Source organism: Girardinichthys multiradiatus, chromosome 24, assembly GCF_021462225.1.
Source record: "Girardinichthys multiradiatus isolate DD_20200921_A chromosome 24, DD_fGirMul_XY1, whole genome shotgun sequence".
Taxonomy (NCBI): domain Eukaryota; kingdom Metazoa; phylum Chordata; class Actinopteri; order Cyprinodontiformes; family Goodeidae; genus Girardinichthys; species Girardinichthys multiradiatus.
The window spans coordinates 9,896,222-9,919,651 of NC_061816.1; the positions used below are offsets into that span (position 1 = coordinate 9,896,222).

At 38.8% G+C, this 23,430-nt stretch overlaps 1 protein-coding gene across 6 annotated transcripts in view; it reads right to left on the reverse strand.

Annotated features, from left to right (window-relative positions):
- LOC124861382 (protein FAM184A-like) overlaps positions 1–19,780 on the reverse strand; it is a 71,331-nt gene extending 51,551 nt beyond the window's left edge. For 3 of the 6 annotated variants that reach the window (XM_047355079.1, XM_047355084.1, XM_047355081.1), the window contains exons 1-10: positions 19,427–19,779; positions 11,224–11,301; positions 9,783–9,917; positions 9,598–9,696; positions 5,417–5,623; positions 4,826–4,999; positions 4,590–4,751; positions 3,351–3,486; positions 497–678; positions 228–413 (exon numbers count right to left, since the gene is read on the reverse strand). In XM_047355079.1, coding sequence (XP_047211035.1) covers positions 228–413; positions 497–678; positions 3,351–3,486; positions 4,590–4,751; positions 4,826–4,999; positions 5,417–5,623; positions 9,598–9,696; positions 9,783–9,917; positions 11,224–11,301; positions 19,427–19,594 — 1,527 coding nt within the window. In that variant the 5' untranslated portion in view covers positions 19,595–19,779. Of the gene's footprint in view, positions 1–227; positions 414–496; positions 679–3,350; positions 3,487–4,589; positions 4,752–4,825; positions 5,000–5,416; positions 5,624–9,597; positions 9,697–9,782; positions 9,918–11,223; positions 11,302–19,426 lie in introns of all 6 variants that reach the window. The other 3 variants (XM_047355082.1, XM_047355078.1, XM_047355080.1) reach the window with 2 other exon arrangements.
- Positions 19,781–23,430: the final 3,650 nt, after the last annotated feature.

Genomic DNA, 23,430 nt, shown 5'->3' on the forward strand with positions numbered 1-23,430 from the left:
CGCAATTTTTCTGCGAGAGCGAACAGATGGGTGCAGGGGGCGTGTTTTAATGCTCGCCGTGCTGCGTTCAAAGGCTCTCGAATAAAGGTGCACGCCCGCGATCAGAGCTATGTGCTCTCTTGATTAAAATATGCGCTGTTGTGATTGCTTAATACGTTCCTCTGATTTTTGGCAGGAATGTGACGCCATATTAAACATTGTAAGTTGTCTTCTAACATCAGACTCACCGTAAGGAGGAGTTTCTTCTCGTCCTCTTTCTCCTGTTGTGCCTCCTCCCTCATAGCCCTGTGCTTCTCCTCCAACTCCTCCAACGCTGTGACCTGAGCCTCCTTAAAGCGAAGGGTCTCCTCCTCATAGTGTGCTCTCAGTCTAGAGAGCTCCTTTTCATAGCCCTGGTGCTCCTCCCGAAGAGACTGACGTACAGAGAAAGAGAGGATCAAATTTTAATCTTTAGCCTCTTCCGTCTCACACTGCGACAGATCAGGAGAGACCTTACCTGCTCCAGCTTGAGCACTTGCTGTTTGTGTTGTTCGCTGGCGGTCTGGCTTTGATTGAGCAGGGCCTCTCTCTCCTCCTCCAGCCGGCTGATCTTCTCTTTGATACGACTCTGCTCCTGGTCCAGGTTCCTGATAGTCGCCTCATGAGCCATCTGGGTGGCCTGCAAGGAACCAATCTGACCTGAAAACAGTCCAGGCGAAGCCAGAATCAGTCAACCAGGCTCCACAGAGCAGTTGTGAGCTAAACGCAATCATTTTAAATAATCCTCTTACAAAAACATTACAAATCCAAAGATCTGGTTTGGGATCTGACACTTGATTATACTTATACAACCAAATTATACTTATAAACTGCAAGTAATTATAATTAGCCCTGTGGCTTTAGCAGTATTTCTATTATCCTCTATAGACTGTCTCATCCAATAAAGCAGATATTTTCAAGTCAAACGTTTATTTTAATGCTCAGGCAACACAATTTGCCTTTTTAAATGCATTTCTACATACAACTGTCAGGGTGTGACACTTGTGGACTCTGTGTTGGTTTTGTGTTTTGTTTATCCTCAGTTATTTTGGGTGTTAGGTTGTGTTTCTCCCTCCTCGTTCATAGCTCCTTTAATTATTGTTGTCTTTCTTAGTTATGACTTAGTATGGTTTTCTCTTTGTTGTCATTGTTGCTATTATAATTATGATTATTATTATTGTGCTCTGGTTATCTTATTTCTCCAGTCCCTCCTGAGAGGTTAGTTTAGTATTGTTTACATTTTGTTTATATTTATTCTAGTCCCCATGTTCTCTGCCTTTTTTCAGTCAGTTCAGTCAGTGTGGTTTTAGGTTCGTTTACGTTGTAATCCGGTTTGCTTTATGGGTTCCTTGTTTGTTCTTAGGGTGCTTAGATCTTTGGTTATGGTGTTTCTTATGTTCCCTCTAGTTTCTCTGTTTATGATTATTCTTCACTCTCATGCCTCATTTGGTTATTTTGTTTATAGCTTCATTTTGGTATTGTATTATTAGCCACTTTGCCCATGCTTTAGTTTTAGTATTTGTTTCACCTGTTCCTTCTGCCTCCCTGCTTCATTATCACACCTGTTCCTAGTTCCTTTGATTACCTGCCTTTGTCTCCTTCAGTATATTAGTTGCTTTGGTTTCATTGTGTTTCGCTGGCTCCTTTGTTCACAACTCTATGCTAAATAAGGATTCAATCATGGAGAAGGTTGTTCGCTCTAGAACTGCGGAAAGTCCCAGAAAATTGGATATTTGGAATCGCAATTGAGAGATAACAGTAAAAACTCTTAAAGTGGTTGGAAATCCACACAACTGCTTGAACCACAACATTTATTGTTTTTTCTAAATCTGGCGCCCCAATGTGGCCTTGGCAACTTCTGCTAAGTGGCTATAGACAAAATATCTCCTGGATGTTATGTAAACATGGCGCTCTTTCCCAGCACCCCCGAACAGCTGTGACCCAGATAAGACTTGCGGCCGATTGAGAAAACTTCCATCTCCCTCCTCAAGGACAATGGCGCTCTATCTGTGTTGACAGTCTAATTCTTGCACAAACACTCACTGTTATATATTCGCACCCCCAGGATTCCACCACACTCTTGCAAAATCTTTCTTCTTGTGTGTTGTTTAGTCCTGCACCTAATTGTGTGACTTCATTACTTTTTCATAGATTTTTTGTTTTATCAGAAGGATTACCAGCAAAAACCAAACACTATTTAGTAATAGAAAATTTGGACTATAGCAGCTCTTACACCAATGACCCAGCTTTCTTAGTTAGCCTATAATGGACTGTTATACTTAGTTCAACTTCAGTACCAGTAAAAGCAATATATTATTAGCACCTGAAAATCTGGATTAAAGCTGTTTTATACCAGTGACTCAGCTTCCTTAGTTAGAATTCAGTGGAATGATGAGACTATCAATATTATCATCTTCCTTTAGCATAAGATGCTTTATTATTAAGAGTGGCTTGGAACCAATTTCTACCAGTAAACTTGGAAGGATTATTAATTATTATTACTCCCAGGGACTATTAGTGTCATTTGATTTGTTTTTCTGCGTTTGATTTTATGTATCATTGTAATGTTTTTCCTCATGTACAGCGCTTTGAGTCCCTGGTTGCTGAAAAGCGCCATATAAATAAACTTGACTTGACTATGCACTACCCTCGTCCATGCCATGAGTTCCTGCAGTGTCTTATGTAAGTTTTTTGGATCTGACTCTGGTTAGTACCTGCAGTGTTTTTGTTACGTTTGTGAAGTTTGAATAAAGCTCAAGATTAATTCGAAATGCTACTGCCAAGCTCTTGTCTGCGCTTTGGTCCACCCACAAACCCCATCGTGACAACAACAGCAGGTTGTTTGATTTGGGTAAGTGGGTCATTGTGGATAAGGTAGAAAGTGTCTAGAGTAGCTGTTATCCTCTCTGTCTTCTTTTTCTCTGTTCCAACATAATTATTTGCTTTGCTAAGACTTTACACCATTTTTGAATTATACATACATTATACATATACATAACACAGGCTAATGACTTTTATTCTTTAAGTACTTTGTTTTATTATAAGCAAAACATGTTTCCACACCGTTTATATGAGTTTTAGAAATGAGCTTTAAGATTTAGCTCCTTTTTTAAACTTTACATGGTCTAACTCTTCCCTTAATTCAAATTTGAATCACATAACTTGTTCTTGAAATCTTCTAAAAGAGGCCTATAAATGATTTCTGTGATTTGTCTTCGGTTTTTAATGTCCGTCCTCATCCGGGACATATTTTTTGAGCAAATAATCCAGAACTCAGATATCAACTGGGTGCATCATTGTTCAGAGTAGCATTCTGCAGAGGAACATCTTACTGGCTTTGTGGAGGATTTCTGTAGCCTGCTGCTGAACTCGTTCCCTGCTGCTCTCCAGTTCATACTCGGTGTCCTTCAGCTGCATCACCCAGATTTCACCATCTTGGATGGCTTCTTCCAGCTGCTTATGCAGGTTCTGCAACACACACGTTCATGATGCTACAATTCAAGACTCACCTCCTTCCTCCTGTGCACACAAGCCTGCAGCGCTGTCAGAGCACAGTACATTACCTTTCCACCTGCTCTAGTATTCCCGTAAACAGATTCTACCCTGAGGCTTTTACTTTTGCCTTTGTTCTCAGCAATAGTTTTTCATTCCATTGAACACACTTTCAACAGGCTTTAACCAGATAAAGGAAGGCTCTTGCACAATGTTTATTATTTTTTGGGTTGTTGGAAACTAAAGAGATGGAAAATGACGGCCTCAATGAGCACAAAAGGTGCCTATACAGCGTTTTTAAAGTTTTTAGCATTTTTTCATATTACCACCACCAACCTTAGTCTATGTCAACATAAAGTGGAATCACTTGATTAAACCAGAAAACTGATCAGGGAGCTCCAGCCTGTTCTGCTTTTGCTGTTCTGCTGTGGTACTGTCTGTATGCCTGGGCTCGGTGTCCTGCTTGAAGACCAACCACTGCCCCGGTCTTAACTTTTTGCAGCCTCTAACTTTTCCTCCATGGCTCGCTGCAAACTAAAAACTGGACCTGTTCCAGCTTTCTTTCAAAACTGCCACTCTTCCATAAAAACCTGACTTGTGTAGTGCATGACTAGCAGCTGTCAAGTGAACCGATTTTTCTATCTGAGCTATGGATCTCTGTAGCTCCTCCAGAGTTATAATGAGCCACTTGGCTGCTTCTCTGATTAATGCTCTCCTTGCCCAGCCTTTCAGTTTATGTAGGTGGCCATGCCTTGGTTGGTTTGAAGTTGTGTCCACACATTTTTGGAGGTTAAGTTCAAAGTGTGGGATATATTATAACCTAACCCCTCTTTAAACCACAACTTTCTCTCTTACCTGTCTGTGTGCCACTTGGTTTTAATGCTGCAGGTCGTTTATTACCGTTCTCAAACAGATGGTGCATCATCTTCCTTCCATTTCACAATCATGTGCCCCTTAGTGTTGCTCTATCACATAAAATCCTAATATTGATGTGATTAAAGAGCTCCACATATCTGTTTAGTAAGGTTAAATATGATCTATTCACTCAAACAAGATAAATATGCACTATACTGACATACCTTAATGGTTCCCTCTGCATTGGCCAGTGATGTCTGCAGTCTGTTGGTTTTATCCCGGTTCTCCCGGGCCTCTTCCTGAGCTTTCTGAAGCTCACTCCTCAGCTTGGACAGTGAACGCTGCAGCGCCGCCTCCTGAGCCTGGAATTCCTTGCGCAGCTCCACCTTAACAGGAGTGAAGACACATTACACATGAACAAAGATGGAATCCGTTTGTCTTTTTTGCGCTGTGCTCTCACCTCCGTCCTCTTCCAGGCCAGCAGGTTCTCAGTGGTCAGCTGGTGTGTCCTCCTCATGGCCTCCAGCTCTCTCTCATAATACTCCTGAGCCTTGGCCAGCTTGGCCTCGTACTCCTCCACCAGACGGACCTTATCCTTTGTCAGCTCCTCCACCCTCTCCATCAAAGCCTCCACCTACACAGACAGTGGGATAATCGGAGAGCAAATCTGTTTGTTGTTCTGCAGCATGCCAGTAACTCCAGGCTGCCAAAATGCAGAGATTTTCTTTTCACTAAACTGTAAACCCTGGATGTTTTGGGTCTCCTCACTATTTTATGTCTTCCTAATACTTTTTAGGTGCGTGTTCAAACGAGATGAAATAAAAAATGGAATGATATGCATAAAAAAGTCTATGGTCAGATTACAACAACTTTTGGTTTTATTAACCAACAATAGCACCAATAAAACAGTTGTTTTTATCAGTTTTCAAAGAAAATCGTCCAGAACATCAGTTCCAACTGATTAACTTGCCGTATGACCTTCGCACTAAGCCAAACCAATCAAAAGTGTGGCAGCACACGTATCTTCCTGTTTCTCATACTCATGGCCCACCTCTTGTCTATGCAGCTCGCCCAGTTTCTCCTGGTCTTCGGCAGAGGTGGCGCTGTGGTTCTGCTGGTTGTCGCGGAGCTCCTCCACCTCTTGTCGGTGGGTGGCCCTCAGCTCGTCCAGCGCTCGCCGCTTATCTGCCTCAAACTGGGCCTGAGCCTGGCTGAACACCCGAAGCTTCTCCTCAAAATCGCGACGCATCTCTTCCACCTATTGAAACCACGAAACATGATCTATTCTGTTTGGACTTTTAATGACCTGTTACAGAAGAAGGTTAAATCCCTCTATGCTTTGAGTGCATGCAGTGTCTTCATTATACCGCTTGAACTTTTCCACATTTTGTCATATTAAAACCAGAAGTCAAATCATTTCGAGATTTCATCAGACAGATGAGCAGAAAGTAGCACATAAGGAAAATGTTTCATATGTTTCAGATATTTTTTGTTGAATATTGGAATAACAATATTGGTTGTAATTTCTCACTCTTCTCTTTTTTTCCGGCATCATTATGCCACTACCATTGGGGGACTTTCGCAGCTTGGTCTATATAAAATCTAGATCAAATATGGCATTAACAGCTATAGAAATCCTACAACAACCAAAATAACAAAAACATGCAGAGTTGGGATGCATCTCACTGAGCATCTAAGCAGTCCTTTGCAATTAAAATACTGCACACAGTGAAATTACAGTGACAATTGTGTTTTGATATAGTATCTATCTCTAGAGACCATTGGAGGAGCTTTTACAAAGCCAATGCTCAAAAAACTACATGCTCCATTTGTTAGTTTACCACAAGCTACTGCTAACATGGAGAAGAAGTTCTGGTCTGAGTCCAAAACTGAACTTTTCAGTCTACATGCAAAATGCCTTGTGAGGCAAAAAACTTACAGTGCACATCCCCTTGAATACAGCATCCCTACAGTGAAACATGGTAGTGGCAGCATCATGCCATGGGGATGCCATGGGGATGCTTTTCTTTGTCAGATATAGGGAAGCTTGTCAGTGTTGACAAGCAGATCAACAACCATTAACATACAGCCAGAGATACAATGGATGGTTTAGATCATAGATTGGATTATATTCATTTGTTAGAATGGCCTAGTCAAAGTCTAGACCAAAATCCAATTACAAATCCGTGGAAAGACTGGAGCATAGATGTTCATAGACGCTCTCCATCTAATCTGACTAAGCTTAAGCTATCTTGCAAAGAAGAATGTGCAAAACTTTCAGTCTCCAGGCTGGACATACCCCAAAGACTTCTCCAAAGTACTGACTCTGTAGGGATGAATAAAAATCAGGGTCCCTTCCTCTCAGTCCTTTACCGTGATTCAAAATATAAAATACAAACATTTCCTATGAATTTATGACAGATACATGTACAGCAGGCAGGGGTTGTATATGGTACAAACCTGAAACTGGAAGGAAGGACACAAGGAAGGAAGAATGGATACAAGGAAGGAAGAAAGAAAGATAGAAGGGTGGTAGGATACAAGGAAGAAAAAGATGTAGGACACGACAAGGCAACAGAAAACAAAAAAGAGACACAGAGCGGCACAAGGAAGGATGGAGGGAAGGGAGGTAGCACACAAGGAAGGACGAAATAGAAGTAAGAAACAAGGAAAAAAGAATAGAAGGAAGGACACAACAAAGGAACTAAAAGACACAAAGAAAGAAGGATAAAATGGAAGGGAAGAAGGAAGAATACAGCCGAGGGAAATAGGACACAGAAAATGTAGGAAGAAAGGCATGAGGACCCAACAAAAGAAGGGAAGGACTTGAGAACTGAAGGATGAAAGAAAGGACACAACGTTTAGACTATCAAATAGGAAATAAAGTGTTAGAATCCAAATACTTTTCCAAACTTCTTTTTCCTTTGTCCATACTTATCTAGACCAAGACAATACTTGTCCATATTTCTCTAGACTGCATAGGAACCCTGGCTAGTGCACAGCCCCCTTTACATATACAAACATGCATAATTTTCCCACCACTTCACAATTATGTGCTAAAATCCCAATAAAACCCAGTGAAATTGTGGTTTGTAACAAGACAAAACGTGGAAAAGTCCAAGTGGTGCGAATACATTAGATAGTTGCATTTTGAAAACTTGTAGCTTGTCAGCGATCCTTCCTGCTGCCATTAAAATCTCAATGAAAAAACATGTAAAAATATAACATGTGATGTAATGTTTTGTGACCCGAGCAGACTGGTTCTGGCTTGGTGAAATTCTGATGAAATACAAGACGAACACCATCGCATACTGTTGCCAAAACAGTGACGATGAACTGAGCCTACTCAGCCTCACCAGACCACAGTTATATTACCCATTTCTACCTGTTGTCATCAAACCAACCAATGTGAGGTTGTGTGATATGATATATGATATGATGTGATATTTATTGGTTTTTTAATCTGATCCCCTCATCAGATCATCAGAAACTCAACCACTTTCTTACATCTCTTTTAGTTGTTGGAGGGAATATATCCACAAGTATTGTGTAAACACTGAAATAATTAGGCAAATTTGCTCAAAGCAGCAATTCAGTTTTAGGGGTCATAAAAAAAGAGAAATTCAGCAGTAAACGGGGAGATCAAAGCTCCCTGATGATACGCCATGCTTGTTTTCTGGGGCACATATGTTATTCTACTGACTTTTGGCTCTTTATGGTAATAAAAATATCCCATTAAGGATTACATAATGGCTCATTAGGAAGTGAAGGATGTAAACTGTGGTACAGCGTGGCGTTTTGCTTTCTTTCAATGAGCCAGATTATTTGTAAACATTTGAAGTTATATTTAGCATCAGTTTCTGGGCTTTTTCCCACTCGTTTCTAAGTCTAGTCCTGATAATAAAACATTCTCCACTGTTCTAGGCATAGCACCTCTGGTAAAGTTGTTTACCTCTTCAGAACCATCAGCTCACAGCTCCTTACTTTGCTAGAACACCCAGAGTTGTCACTATTTTGTTTTCGAGTTCACCAGATTCTTTATTTAAAATCTTCTCAGACCCTTAAGAGAAGATTCGGACCCACAGCATCACAGACCCCCCACAATACAGGTGAATATAAACGGCTTAGAGGTTCATTTAATTCAATAATTGAATTCAAAAAGTGAAACTCATGAAGATTTGTCACACACAGTTTTGGATATAAAGCATTTATTTCCCTAAATTCAGATGATTTTCGCTTTCAGCAAGTGAAAACCCAAAATTAGAATATTACAATTGTGACTAGTGAAAAGTATGTCCCTGTACTGTACAGTATCTGCACTCAGTACTTGGTTGGGGCTCCTTTTACATGAATTACTGCATCAATGTGGCTTGGAATGAAGGTTCTGCTGAGGTGTAATAGATGCCCAGGTTGCTTTGATAGTGGACTTCATGTCATCGGCATTGTTACTCTGGTGTCTCTCATCTTCTTCTTGTCAACACTGCATAGAACTTCTATAAGGTTTGGGTCAGACCAGTTATCTGGTGAATCCAGCACATTGGCACCATGACCATTAAAGCAGGTATTGGTACCTTTGACAGTGTGTCCTCTTGGAAAACAAAATCAGCATCTCCATATTGCTTGTGCAGTTATCCCTGATACTTTTGAATCCTTTCTACAACACTTTTCCTTCCACTTAACTTTCCATCTACATTCTTGGATACAACACTCTGAACAGTCAGCTTCTGTATTAATGTGTTGTGGCTTACCTTAATTAGAAAAGATGTTAATGAAGCTTAGCCATGATTATGTAGGCCGATGTAGGCCATTATTCATCTAAAAAACAAATCTTTCTTTTAAAAAGCGTTTATGTAATGTTCTAATTTCCTGAGAAAGTGAATTTTCATTAACCGAAAGCCATGATCATAACAGGAATCAGTGTCTTAAATGTATCAATCTATGTGTGATGAATCTATATTTTTGTGGTTTCTTTTAAAATTAATTAATGAAGTAAATGAACTTGTCATTGACATGTCCTTTGTTTCATACCAGATCCACCTGGAGTCAGCACCAGGTCCATGTCACCGAGTCCAATTTTAGCACATCTTTATACACCTCACTTTAGTATTGCTATGATATTTAAGCATAAATTGGATAACACAAATCCCTTTTCACACTTTACAACGTAACATGAAGTGAAGTTCTCTTCATGTTTTGGCTATATTTTATTATTGTTTTTTAAGGAGGCCTTACCTCTCTGCTCATAGAAACCACTCTCTGGGTATGCTGGGCTTCAGTGCAGAGCTGAGAGTCCTCCATTCTCTGTCTGTACATCTCGAACTCTGCTAAGGCCTGAAAGAAGACATCAGCCTATGTAACAAACGCATGTGTGAAGCTTTATGTATGCAAAGCTGTAGTTCGTGGCGGCACTGAACGACCTGTCTCTTCATGTGGTCGTAGAGTTCGACAGATTCCTCCAGACTCGCCAGCCGCCGCCTCAGGTCCGCCTCGTCCGCCATTTTGTTCCTGTATTGCATGATCTTGTCTCTGGTTTCTGTCACTATGTGTTGGACCTGAACAAGATGAAATTAAGTGAACAGTCCTTCAGAGGAAGATGTTGCTGCTGTGTACTATTGTGTAGCTGCAGGTCATGTTTGAGCAAGGTCAGCTAGAGGCAGTTTTAGAGGTCTATGGGTTCTGGGCCAGAACTAGCTGGAATCTGGAACAGATAGCAGCTAGTTCTGACCATTTTGACAGAAAAATAAGTCCATCTTAAGAACAATTACTGCAAAGCATGATGCTGCCACCATTGTGTTTCGCTTTAGGTATGATTCTTTGCTGATGCTTAGTGATGTTTAGTGACAATAACTTTTAAAATTGTGGCCCAAAAGTTCCAGGTTGGTTTTTTCAAACAGTAACACATTTTTCCACATGAGTAAGGTAGATTTTAGAAGAAAAGGGATTATGTCTTGCAAACCAATTTATTAATCCTTACAGATTTTGACATTGTTTTACAAATTAAAATGATGTTCTCATTATGTCACGGTAACTTTAGCTCCAGCTTATCTTCTTGTGATTAGCTTCATTATAACCAAAATAAGATCAAAGATTTGTTTTTTCTGCGACAACAGCTTCATGTTCTCAAAATGCTAAGATCTGAAACTGCTTTTCTTGTGATTAGTTTCATTATCTCAATTTTGTAAGATGAGAATATCTAAAGACAAAATATCTCAAACTTGTTATCCTGTGACTAGTTTCTTATCTTAATATTTCAAGAAAATTAATTTTGAAGATAATGACTCAAGTTTGTATTCTTGTGACTAGTTTCATTATTACATTGTCTCATAATATCTTGACATAACAACATCTCCAACTCGAAGAAGAAGTTTATATATTTAAGTCGATGAAACAATAGGCTGGTTTTATTGTGGTGACAGTTTTATTAAATCAGGATTTTAAGATGGTAAGAGTTTGAGCTTGTCTTTATGTGGTAACAGCTCAGTCATCTGGTTATATTAAACCACTAAAGCTTAAGTTTTAGATCTAACATTTTAATATTTTTAGTACAACCCAGAAATAATCACAGTGATGCTGAAGCTGGTTTTCCATTATTGTCCAATGCATTACTGTTATATAAATCGTTAACTCTCATGCTAGGGATGCTGACAAATGAAACTTTAAATAAAAGAATTACTCATTTCTGCCCCGTAAGTATAAAAAAATAACCTTTGTTCATAAAAATGTATCACAGCAGGTATGGCCACTCTCACTTTCCAAATATCTTTTAGCTGTAATGTGGCTGAAAATGACGATTCATTTCTAGAAAGTCAGAGTCTTACTCTCTGGAAAATAACACACAGGGAGGAGTCTGGAAAGTACCTCATCCTCATGGGCTTCTTTCAGAGATTCAATTTCCTCCTCATGTTCATCGTTCTTGGTGTTGAGAGCGTAAATTACCTAGGAGGCAGGAGATGACAGCATGGAGATGGGAAAGAAAGCTTTTATTGACAGTTTCAATATACGTTTAATAGCTATGCAGAGGAAAAGAAAAAACGATCAACTGTGCAAAAAATCAATATCAATACCATCAGCGAAGGAGGAAACCATGTACCAAACTGTGGGCAGACAAAGGTTTGCACTCACTAAGTGCTGTAAAATAAAACCCAACATTTCTCTTCATCTTTCTGAATAAATGTGGACTTTTCACAACAAGTCAGATTGAAATGACTCAACCAAGTTACCATAATAACTTTAAAGGTAAACTTCAAATGACTTAACTGCTGAGAAAAAAAATCCTCCCTGCACAAACTCCAGTATGGATGCAGGATATCCCTCTTCTTCCTGATGCACTCTCCACACACAGGCTTAAGTGAATAACATCTTGTCAGTCATACTTTGTGCCCCCTCTCAGGAATATAAGCAGGTTTTATGACTGCTGGAGGTAAATGATATGCAGAAGCTTTGAAAAACTTAAGCTCCAGCAAATTAAAGGCCCTGGAGAGCAGCTAATGTTCGGTCATGGTCAACTGAAATGCAGGCCTGCTGATCTCAGAACAAGGCGCTCCAAAATGTGTTCCCGTAACAGGTGAAGTAAAAGGCTTTCATTAATACATACAACATGCATTAGAGAGGATTATTTTACATTGTGATATCCTCAACAGAGAACAAAGATGATTGACTTTCTGATATTAAACGCCACCTTAGATCAACACTGTAGCAGTTTTGTAAAAGCTTTCTGAGACTAAGTGATACATCCGTACTTCAACCCCTGATTATAATCATACAGTGTGCTAATCGCACTCTATGGGAGAAATGTTCACAAGTCATTTTCTGCAAATATCAAGTCTAATGAATGAATATAACATGCTGATATCAGATGGATGTGATCTTTTAACCTATAATCCTGCCTTGCTGCAGGTTACAATGCGTCTTATTAACCTTTGGCATTATTTAAGAAAGAGGGACAGAAAGTGTGTCCAACTATTAAAGACATGTCGCAGCTTCCTCAAGAAAGTTTACTTTGGGGTGTTGGAAAGGAGTAGTAGTCAACATATTTTGACATATACAGAGAAAGGCAGCAGGGAGTCAGCAGCCAGACCAATGATATAACTGTGGTGGTTTGTTTTTGTGGACTACAAACTAGGTTTTGCAACAAATTCAAGCTCAAAATTTGAGCTGCGTAATATTACTGTTCAATATTCAGATGAGAATATGGATTGCAATAAGGCCACATTTTCCTCGGTTGTCACTTACTCCAGTCATTTCCATTGTTCCAAACTCTGTGTGATCTTTAGCAGAGATGCACCAATTAAACAAATGGAGATCAGAATTTTCTTTCATGTTAATTTAATCCATGAAAACTAAGACCTCCTATCATTTTAATATATCAATGCATAAACCCACAGCATACAATCTGATATACTTTTGGGTGTTTAATTAAAAAACCAATCTGTTATGGTTTAGGGAAATATTTGATGTATAAATGGGGATGAACTCCTAACTTCTTCATTATTAGTTGGATTCAAAGGGACTATATCTTTCAAAGACCCAACAGTGCATTTTTGTCCTTCTTTATGTTATATAGTGTATAGAAAGAAAAAAAAATGACACCAGCATTTCAAACCTCAAAAAAAATGGAAATGGTCTACAAACCACTGAACATATACTCTTTACATACAGAGCAGACAGATATCTGCCCATGTCAGTTTCCTGAAGACAATAACTGCTTGGATGTTCTTCAGCGGTGCCTCATGGATCAGCTGGAAGTAGAAGAATTGAAGAAGGTGCATTTTCTGCTCTCCTTCACTGTGAGCTTGGATTCCCAGCATTGAGTCAGCCATGAAAATGTTCCTTCAATTATACATGATTATTTTAATGATGCTGGTGTGCCTGCTGCTTTCATCTCTGTCTCCTCACTCTCTCTGTGGTTTCATCCTTTTATCTCTCCCTCTTTTTGTTCTTCATCTTCCCCTCCCTCTCTCTAGCCTATCTTTCTTTGTCTATTTTTCTTATCTTTGTTTTACCACCTCAGAGAAAAGGAAGTACCTTGCACAACTGTTTGGGGTAAAGCGGGGCTTTGCATAAATATTCTTCCGCAATCTCCCAATTCAAGTCCAATTAAATCCTGTTAAAGAGTGAAATATATTCCTGATAAATGCTGCTCAACAAATGAGCTGTCAAACATTCCCTGGTATCCTAAATCCAGCTGTTGACTAAACGCATTTGAGCTGGAGGCTTATTCTGGGCTCTGGAAACATGCAGCAAGTATTTTTGCCTCATTTTGATAAAGGCTATGTCAAAAGAAAAATAGCCAATGGCTGCAACGTGATGTGTTGCTATAAATCAAGACCAATGCAGGACAATGCAATGTCATACTTGAATATAAATACTGTAGTTCAGTCCACCAAAAACAGTGTCTCTTTTGGAAACACTCTTATTTGAAACTGAAGGAATCTTTGATTTTACGTGAACAAACCAAGGCTGAGGTAAGAGGACACGGCTAAGACTGACAGCTTGAGCAGGGAGTCGACAGCCAGACCACCAAGGCAACTGCAGGCGTTGTTTGTTAGCATGTTCATGGATTGCTTTTTTTTTTAACAAAAATCAATGCGACTGATGTTGTGACAAACATGTCCTAGTAATTATTCTTTGACAACTACATTAGTTTAGTGTAGACAAACAAGTAAAAGACAGACTGAATATGTGGAAAAAAGTGAGACTTGCACAATCACTGCATGGCTCCCTAATATAAAGTATTTGGATGACATATTTGTTGAGAGAATTAGGAATGCTAAAATTCACGTTGGCATCAGAGTAATAATGCTGGCCAGAAGTGGAGCAGAAATTGCAATCGCTGTCTTACTGCTTTGAGAAAACAGGTCAAAAAGAGATGAGACTTCACAGTTACTACCTTTACAATATACAACTTTATTCATAAAGCACTAAAAATAACACTGTTGACCAAAGTGCTATACACTGATTAATGAACAAAAATACAAAGACATAAAAGTTAAAACAAGCACAAAAGCAATGCTTTAAATCCAATTTTTTGTAATCCATAGATAACTTTCTGCAACTTTCGGCCGTGTTCTCAGGCTGCCTCGTGCTCCTTTTTTTTTTTTTTTCCTTTTATGCTTTTTAACATATTTTCCCCTAATTACATATATGCAAAAGAGTCCAAACATAATTCAAAACAAAAAGATTATAAATGTTCGATTTAAGTCCTTTAACTTAAGGGTATTGCACAGCACCCAATTTTATTACTTTCTGTCAAAAGCAGCAACAATATGGAGAAGTAACCCTTTCAGCTTGAGCGAATTAATTTACATAAACTGCAACTGTGAGAGTAAACAGCCCAGGGGAGATTTAGGGTTCAGGAAAATTAAGTTCTGGGGCTGCATAGCTGAAACACATCTTTAACTGTTGTCTTTATAAAAACAAAATTTTAAAAACTGACATCATAAGCAATCACTGGATTATAAAAATGCTGTTTAGCTTTGTTTTCCTTCTTTAATGTTGATTAACTATAACTAGATAGTAGAAAATTATTTTGATTATTGCCCTGGACTTCATTTTTGATTTTAACACTGCATGACAAAATCTTATCATCTTCTCCATAAATGTTTAAAAGAAAAAGCCAAAAAAGAAACTCAGGTGTAAAAACTTTGCAGCTGTTTGATTATGTATAAAAATGCAAATAGTGTGTAAAACGTGTCATGTTCACCATACTGGAACCAAATCTGATTTTACAATTTTTATAGCATCTGTCAGGCATACAGGCACAATGGAAACACTGATTAGCTTTCCAAGAAAAAAAGTCATTATATTTGGTCTCTGAAAATAATACTTGTGGGCTATTTTTTATCTATATTACAAAGCTAGAAATGCAAGCTGATGGCACACAAATCTAATGCAAGTTGTCATTCATTTAAAATCGGACACTCCTTTTCTCTGTTTTAGATGGGAAAATTGTCATCATAGGGTTTAACCCAAAAAAGGACTTAAGGCGGCAGGGATGCAGTTATTTAGTACTGGAAAAACGTCAAGTCATTGTTAACCTGCACTGTCCACATTCCCTGTGGCTACTTATGTCTTTTAGAGGATCAGACCAATAGTGCGGTTCACCAATAAGAAGACTTGTCTGTGTGCCTCAATGGATGACTAGAATCAAAGGAGCCTTTTACTATTTTATTTTTATAGCTACTCTCCAGAGTTGTATTTCCTTTAATAACGACTGCACAATTATAGTAAAAACATAACTGAAAAACAGGATTGACTCTGCAGATGTATGATCAACAGTAAGAACCGAGTTTCTACGTGATCAGCTGGCTTTAGGAAACACTGTGAAGGAAGAGTGACTTTTCGTTCTCACACAAACCTTTTCACCTGGGGAATACAACATAATGCGGCTGCTTAACTGGGACAAAGTCAAGCTTGTTCCCAGTACCTCTGGGTACAGATATGAAGGAGCTGTACCAGGCGTTGGGTGAGCACAATGATGATCGTCAGAAACTGAAGTGGTACAAATCAGTTTATATTCCCTCTCAGTAATTTCCGTGCATAATCGCCACTCATAAATACAAGATTGTGCTTGTTTTAATGCCTTAACTAATTGAAAGGTATGCCAGTACAGTGGGAGTGCCTGCATTTTGAAGCCATTCGATCCATGTAGTTTACATAACAATTCTTTTAATAATCTGCACAAAATTAAATATTTATTTTTGAAAGATAATAAAATTACAACTAAAATCTACTTTTATTTTTGGATTTTCAAACAAATGCTTAAAAACATGCAGACGAAATGCTAAAACCACCTTTTCTTATTTGTTTTTTCTAGGGCCACAGAGGAGGGGCCAAAGAGCCAAATGTGGCTCTGGAGCCACAGGTTGCAGACTGTTGTAGGCTGTAGTGCAGGTGCAGAGATGTTGGGGTTAACTGGTGAGCTAGGTTGTGTTTGGAGGTGATGCTGACTTGGCAAATGATTTATAGCATCCAATTTTATCAAATGATGCCATGATGCCTAGACCCCAGTGTTTTTTTTCCTATAATCCTAAATTAAATCCAGAGAAATAAACAGAAATGTACTGATTCATATTAAGAGATTTCATGATAAAAACTCTTAATGGGAAGGACATCCTTTAGAATGAATTTTATTAGATTATGAGACTGTAATTCAATTGTACGTATCATTAAAAGCTGCAAAAACAGCTGCCAACAGCAGATTGTCATCAAATGAGTCTGTAATAAATTGGATTTAGAGTAGTGCTCCTTTGATCAAGAACAAGATGTCAAATACAGAGCTGTTCTGTGCAGGATGAATGAGGCAGGACTGGGAAAATGACAATAGCACACCAAGGAGGGAGGCTTCTGGGGCCAGAGTCAATGACTACTGATCGAGCTGGAGAAAAAGGCCACAAATGTTGTGGAGAAGAACAACTGCAGCATGTGGCTCTAATATAACTCAGTGACTGTGCTCTCATTGTTTTCAGAGGATTAACATCAGATTCAGTAATTAAAGGATTAATAAAAGCCCGTTTCTCAGGGGGAAGTGCCTCCACATCTGAGCTGTTGGTTTCCTCTACCAGACATGCAAACAGGCTAAACTAGACGTATCATTTATGCTGCCCACATTTCAACACTCTTATTCTGTTCCTCCTTTAATTGGTGCACTGCTTCTATGCTCAAAGAACACTCAGAACCCACATTCCTCTCCAAGCATCTCTACAGACCTGAGAAACACAAGTCTTACCTGATATTAGAGCACAGTCTGGCTCTGATTTGTCAGTTGTCTGGTACAAAACACAGTTAGGAAACATGCCTGGTAAGTCTGTAATATATTGCAAACAACTACCTTTGACATGTGCAGTTTTAAACCTCGTACCGCAAACAGAAATCCTGATACCAAAAGGAGCTTCTGACTGCAATTCTTTTTAAGGAATCAAGAATGCATAGACAGCAATGTTGAAACCTGCACAAAGTCTGGACAATACAGTCAGGTAATGTTATCTCAGCAGACAACATGGATGGATGGATGGACGGACGGACGGATAAATGGATGGATAAATGGATGGACGGATGGATAAATGGATGGATGGATGGATGGATAAATGGATGGATGGATCTCTAAAATGTTGTTTTTCGTTGTGCCGTTTTTTAAAAACCTTCAAATCAAGGACAGCTCCTCCAGATGCTACATAGACACAACACGTCCTGCTTCGCTGCTCCACTGATAACTACAGCTGCATGACAATTACTGAAGTGAACAATGCCTGAATTTAACACCAGAGCTCAAAGACAAGGACAGTAAGGGATGCTATAACTGGCATCCCATACTAAGAATAATCTAACTCTAGACTTAATAACAGAGATTAATTACAGAGATATCAAGCTGTGAATCTTGAGAGTAAAAGAGATAAATAAAATAAATTCCAATTCCTGACCATGGAACAGAGAGGCACCTTCCCACCGAAGCAATAATGACTAATCCAGGAGGTCACAAAGCTACCCAGAGCAACATCTAATGCTCTGCAGACCTCATATGAATCAGTTAAGGTCAGAGTTCAACAACAAGAACTAGACTGGGCAGAAATGACATGCACGGGAAAGTTAGAAGGCAAAAACCTCTGCTGACCAAACATAACACATCTCATATTTGCCAAAAAACATATTGATGATCCCCAAATGTTTTAGGAAAAAGGTCTATGGACTTACAAGAGAAAAGTAGAAAACATTTTTGAAGGTATGAGTCCCTCTATATTTGGTGGAAAACTAACCCAGCACTTCAGACAAAAGAACATCAAATTAACAATCAAACATAGTGGTGGCAGTGTGACGCTCTAGGGCTGATTTGCTGCTTCAGGACCTCAATAACCTGCTGTAGTTGATAGACCCATGAATTGCGCTCTCTAGAAAAAAAATCCGTCTGGCCATCAGTTGGTGACCTAAAGCTCACTTGCACTTGAGTTATTCAGCAGTAGAATGACTAAAGGCACAGCAGCAAGTCCAGCTCTCAACAAGCCAGAAAGAAAAACAACAGAATGGTTTTTTTACAAAGTAGCATAGTCAAAGTCTGGACTTAAATCTGATGCGGCATGAGATTAAGTATGATGTTAATGTCCGGACACCCTCCAATGTGGCTGAATTAAAACAATTCTGCAAAGAGAGAATAACCCATTTTTTTATGGTATGAACTGAAAATGAAACATCTTGAGAAGCGCATTAAGAAACATGGGGTTTTCTAAGCTGAATTTACTTTTAACGGTTTTTAAAAAATATGGAGACGTAAGGCAAACATTCAGACTAGAAGTGATTTTAGCTCTGATGTTGTCATTTTAGTGCCACTACCCATACACTAATCCTGGCTCCTCATTCCCATGTCTGCTCCGAGATAATGATATCACCATCACTGTTATGTAAAACCCCTGTCTTCTACTCCTGCTTTTGTCTCTCCTGGTGCAACATGATCACACCAGAAGCCTTGAAACTCTAAATGGAGCTGCCACCTTAAATCTCCTACTACTGCACAGTAGTAGCCCTGCATCCTCGAACAGCCTCAGGTACAGACAACAAAGAAGCAGCTGAGCCGAACCCCTGCAACCCCCTCCAAAGATTACATAATTTATAACAGTCCTCCTTGTTTTGGTGGAAAACCACACACAGGTTAAACAGTGATAGGGCTGGAGGTGAAGTCACGATAAATATTGACATATATCTTGGATGATTATGTGGAAAGTTTTTAGTGTAAATATAATAACTCGTATGTTACACGTTTCGGTTTACTCCCAGATTCATAACATCTTGCGGCTCATCCAGAATTAATACCAAATAGATGCAAATTAATATGTAAATCATTTATAATTGACATTAAAGCAAAGCAAAAATATGTAAATCGGCTAATAAACGTAATGCATGTAACAGTGCTGTGAGGTTCACAGAGCTGCATGGCTGTAGAGGACCATGTTTACAAATGCCATTGCATCCCACACCAGAGCCTCCACAGTACTACTCCATCTACATCCCCACCTGCTCTAAGTGACTTAACCACTACACCCTACGTCATCCGTTTACTTTCACACACACGCACCTTTGTCAGCTGGGCGATTTTCTTGCTCATCTTCAGATGCATGTCTGGGGTGTATTCTAGCGTTAAGGTCCCGTCGTAAAACATGTTTGACGCTGTTGGAGAGGGGGTGTATTTGCTGTTGCTGGTCGAGGTGTTGTACGGTGGCTGCCAGCCTGACCCCGTCGCCATTTTCGCCGGGAATAAAGCCAAGTGCGACGGTGTGAATTATAGTAAAATGGAGCGGGAGCCTCCAAACGCGTCCAGTCCGCCCATTGTTGTTGCGTCTGTGGAGATAATCTTTCTGCTTCAGAGAGGAGGACACGAGCTCGGGGCAGGCAGCGCGGCGCGAGACCGCTCCGTCGCACGCATCCTCTGCGGGCGCGAGCGGCTGGAGTGATGAGGGAGGCGGAGACGCGCGCCAGATGCTGATCCAATAGCGCGCGCTCAAGGCCAGATGATTTACGTTTAGACGCGGCGCATCAGAAGAAAGTTATACCAAATAAATATATATATATATATATATATATATAGTTTATTTATTTAGTTAGTTTATGTGATAGAATACAGCATTTCAAACGTAAAGGTTAAAAATTACAAGTTGAGAAAAATTTAAATAGGCCAAATGTTTCTAAAATAAAAAAAAACAGTGTCTAAAAGTAAGTAAATAAAATAAATGTTTTGAGATCAAGAATAAATAAGGTCAATTTCTAGAATACCATTAAAATGCTTACATGACCAGTTTAACAATTGGCTTTTACTATGATCATCGTTATTTTGTCAAACAGAAGTAAAAGATGTTTTTCAAATAAAGTGTAAATTGGTCAATAAAAAATTTCATTAAATTTATGCTACAATTTTTTGGAAATTGGGCCATTGTAAGTATTTTGTCAAATGAAAGTAAAACAAAAAAACAAGAATTTTTGTGAATAAAATGTAAATAAAACAACAACAATAAGATTAATAATAATAATAATAATAATAAAAACATAATGAATACCACCAAACTTCAAATAGAAGAAAGAAAGATTTGCCTGGGAATATTTCTGGTTGCAGAAAATATTGGCAATAACGCTGTAAAAACTGAAACACGGTGGCGGCAGCATCATGTTGTGGGTATGCAACAGATTAATCTTATCAGGCCAATTCAATTCAGGCCTATTCAATTTGAAAACGTAATATTATGTAGCTAAAAGTGTTTTTCTATATTTTTGCTTTATATTAAAATTGCAATAAATAAATGGCATAGGTTACAAGCCTGAAGTAATTAGTATGATTTTATTTTACCACTGAATTTTTTTAATTTCAAAGAAAAGAAAAGAAAATAAGTGATGTTTAATTTTAAATATTTTTCTAAACACTGTGATACCATGAAACTGTAGTATTTTTGCTCAAGGTTGGCCAAAGCCTCATTTTGACCAGTTTCAACCCACACAAAAGTTGCATATTTCTGCTTTCTCTTTGAATTGCAAATTTTGTTTGGCTTAAAAACCAAACTGCCTATCATTTAAACGCAGTCACAGATGTTGAAGACCTCTTCCTCTTGATTTCTTGACATATATCATACTGAAGCAGACATTGCAGTATAATGCAATGTTATAAAATGAGAGAGACCGGAAACCATTAAAAGGTCACGCTTTTATGGTAGTTTCAATTTAACACCCTCTTTCATGTTACAATATAAACGACAAAATATACCTAGTGAAATGCTCACTCTGTTGGCCTCTGATTAGTTCAAATTATAATAGAAAAACCACAGAAAAGGAACTGCAGCCATAATTAATCCTGCACTGACCTCTACTGGTGAGAAGTTCCAACTACAAAAGGGACAAGCCTCTTTCTCCAAAGAGAAAAAAATAGAAACAATTACAGCTGAACTGCAGACTGTAATAAATAACTAATTCATTTATTATTTTTCCACTTTAGCTAATTCTTTTTTCGGGGTTCTTGAACATGTTTTGCAAAGAAACATCTATACATATCTAAATATCCATACATTTTTAGTCTTTTGCAGCTCCATTAATATTTCCATAAATATCAGCTTCCATCTCTCTAGTAAAAAAAAAAAAGCACCCCCACATTATGATGCTGCCACTGTCATGTTGCACAATGTGTTCAGAATAATGTGCAGAGTTAGTTTTCTAATAGACATTGCCTCCTGCATGAAGGCCATTGAATTACATTTTGGTCTTGTTGATGTGTAAATCTGCAAATTAGACTTTGGCCAAGGTCAGTTTAGGTTTTCGGCCATATCTTGGTAGGTTTACACTTGTTCCATACTCTTTCAATTTTCAGATATTGGATTCAACATTGCTTAAATAGAACTTGTTGACAATATGAAGTAGGCCTGCCTAGTAAAATGACTCCAGGACCATATCAACAACTCATTCAGGGAGGCACAAAAGAACACAAAACAATATCCAAATCACAGCAGGGCTCACTTCCCTCTGTCAGGGTCAGACTTCATGGATCAACAGTAAGGAAGATACAGGGCAAAAAGGGCCTCCATGGGAGATCTCCAAAGCCAAAACCACTGCAAACAGAAAAGGACACAAAGGCCAGTCTGTGAACTAACAAAACAAGAGTGTTACTCTGTGGAAGGTGTACCTTAAAAAGACCACTACACTGACAGTCAAATGTAGTGGTGGTAGCGTGATGGTATGGGGTTGTTTTACTGCTTCGGGATCTGGACAACTTGCTGTAATTGATGAAACCATAAATTCGGCTCTATTGAAAAAATTGCAAATCCTGAAGGAGAAAGTATAGTCATCAGTTTAGAACCTTGAGTTCAACACCTCTTGGGTTATGCAAATCAGAAGGTCCACCTCTAAAGGATCCAAAAACAACATTAAGGTTTTGGAGTGGCCTAGTAAATGTCCGTACATAAATCCAGCTCAGATGGTGTAGCAAGACCTTAAACAGATAATTTATGCCTGGAAATTTTCTAGTGTGGCTGAATTAAATAAATTCTGCAAAGAAGAGTGGGCCAAAAGCCCTCCACAGAAAAGTGGGATTAAATACAATCTAGATTAACAGATTTATTGTCATGCAAACTTTTGATGCTAGTTGCTGCTGCCAACAGTGGCACAGCCCATCATTGTGTATAGGGGAAATTACACCACTCATAAATGCACTCATTAATACTCTGTTTATTTTGCATGGCTACATTGAAAAAGTGCTACAAATGCTAGTTTTACATTTTACATAGAGCCTACGTTTTAGGCTCTATTTTTAAAGTTGTGCTATTAGTGAACTTGTTAGCATTTCTACGCTCTGTTGAACTGTGCACATTGTAGTGTTCTAGTTTGCAAATTGACATGTTTAGCTACATTGGACAATAAAGCTTCAACTTAATTAGTGGGAATTATAGGTTCTAATAGCAGACTAGCTCAATTTTTAGGTTGCACTAGTTGACTAGTGATCACATTTAAGGTTCACAAGTAAACTAGAGAGCACAATTTAGGTGGAATAACTGGCAGGTTTGGATTTTTAACCCCTATACTTAACTAATACAATACAATTGTCTACTTGTTTGGTCCAGTTGTTAATCACAAGTTGCATTTCCACTGACCCGAAATGCAACCCGAACCTCTGCTTCTGTTTGTTGGACTAAACTGCCACTAGCTGCTAAATAGTGCTCACTAGAGTGAGTACATGTGTAATAAGTGAATCGTAGTGAAACTGTAGGTGAAAATCACAGTTAATGGTAGCTGTTAAATAAATACACAACTGGCCTGTCATATAGTGAGATTGTTACCTCCAGATTTGTTTCAAATATGCTTTATTTCCTGCAGATGGCACTATCTACTTGCCAACACAACTTATGGCAAGTAGATGCCATGAAGAGGAGCAACATAACATGAGAGTGTGGCCATAATCTGTTGGACAAATCAATTTTATTATAACCCACCAGCAGTCGGTTTTCCACACCACTACATCGTCACCCCACCTGATCCATTATCCGAAGCCCCCTCTCTCCGTCTTGATTCCCTCACTTGATTGACCTGTCCTGCTGCAGAGGAACTCAC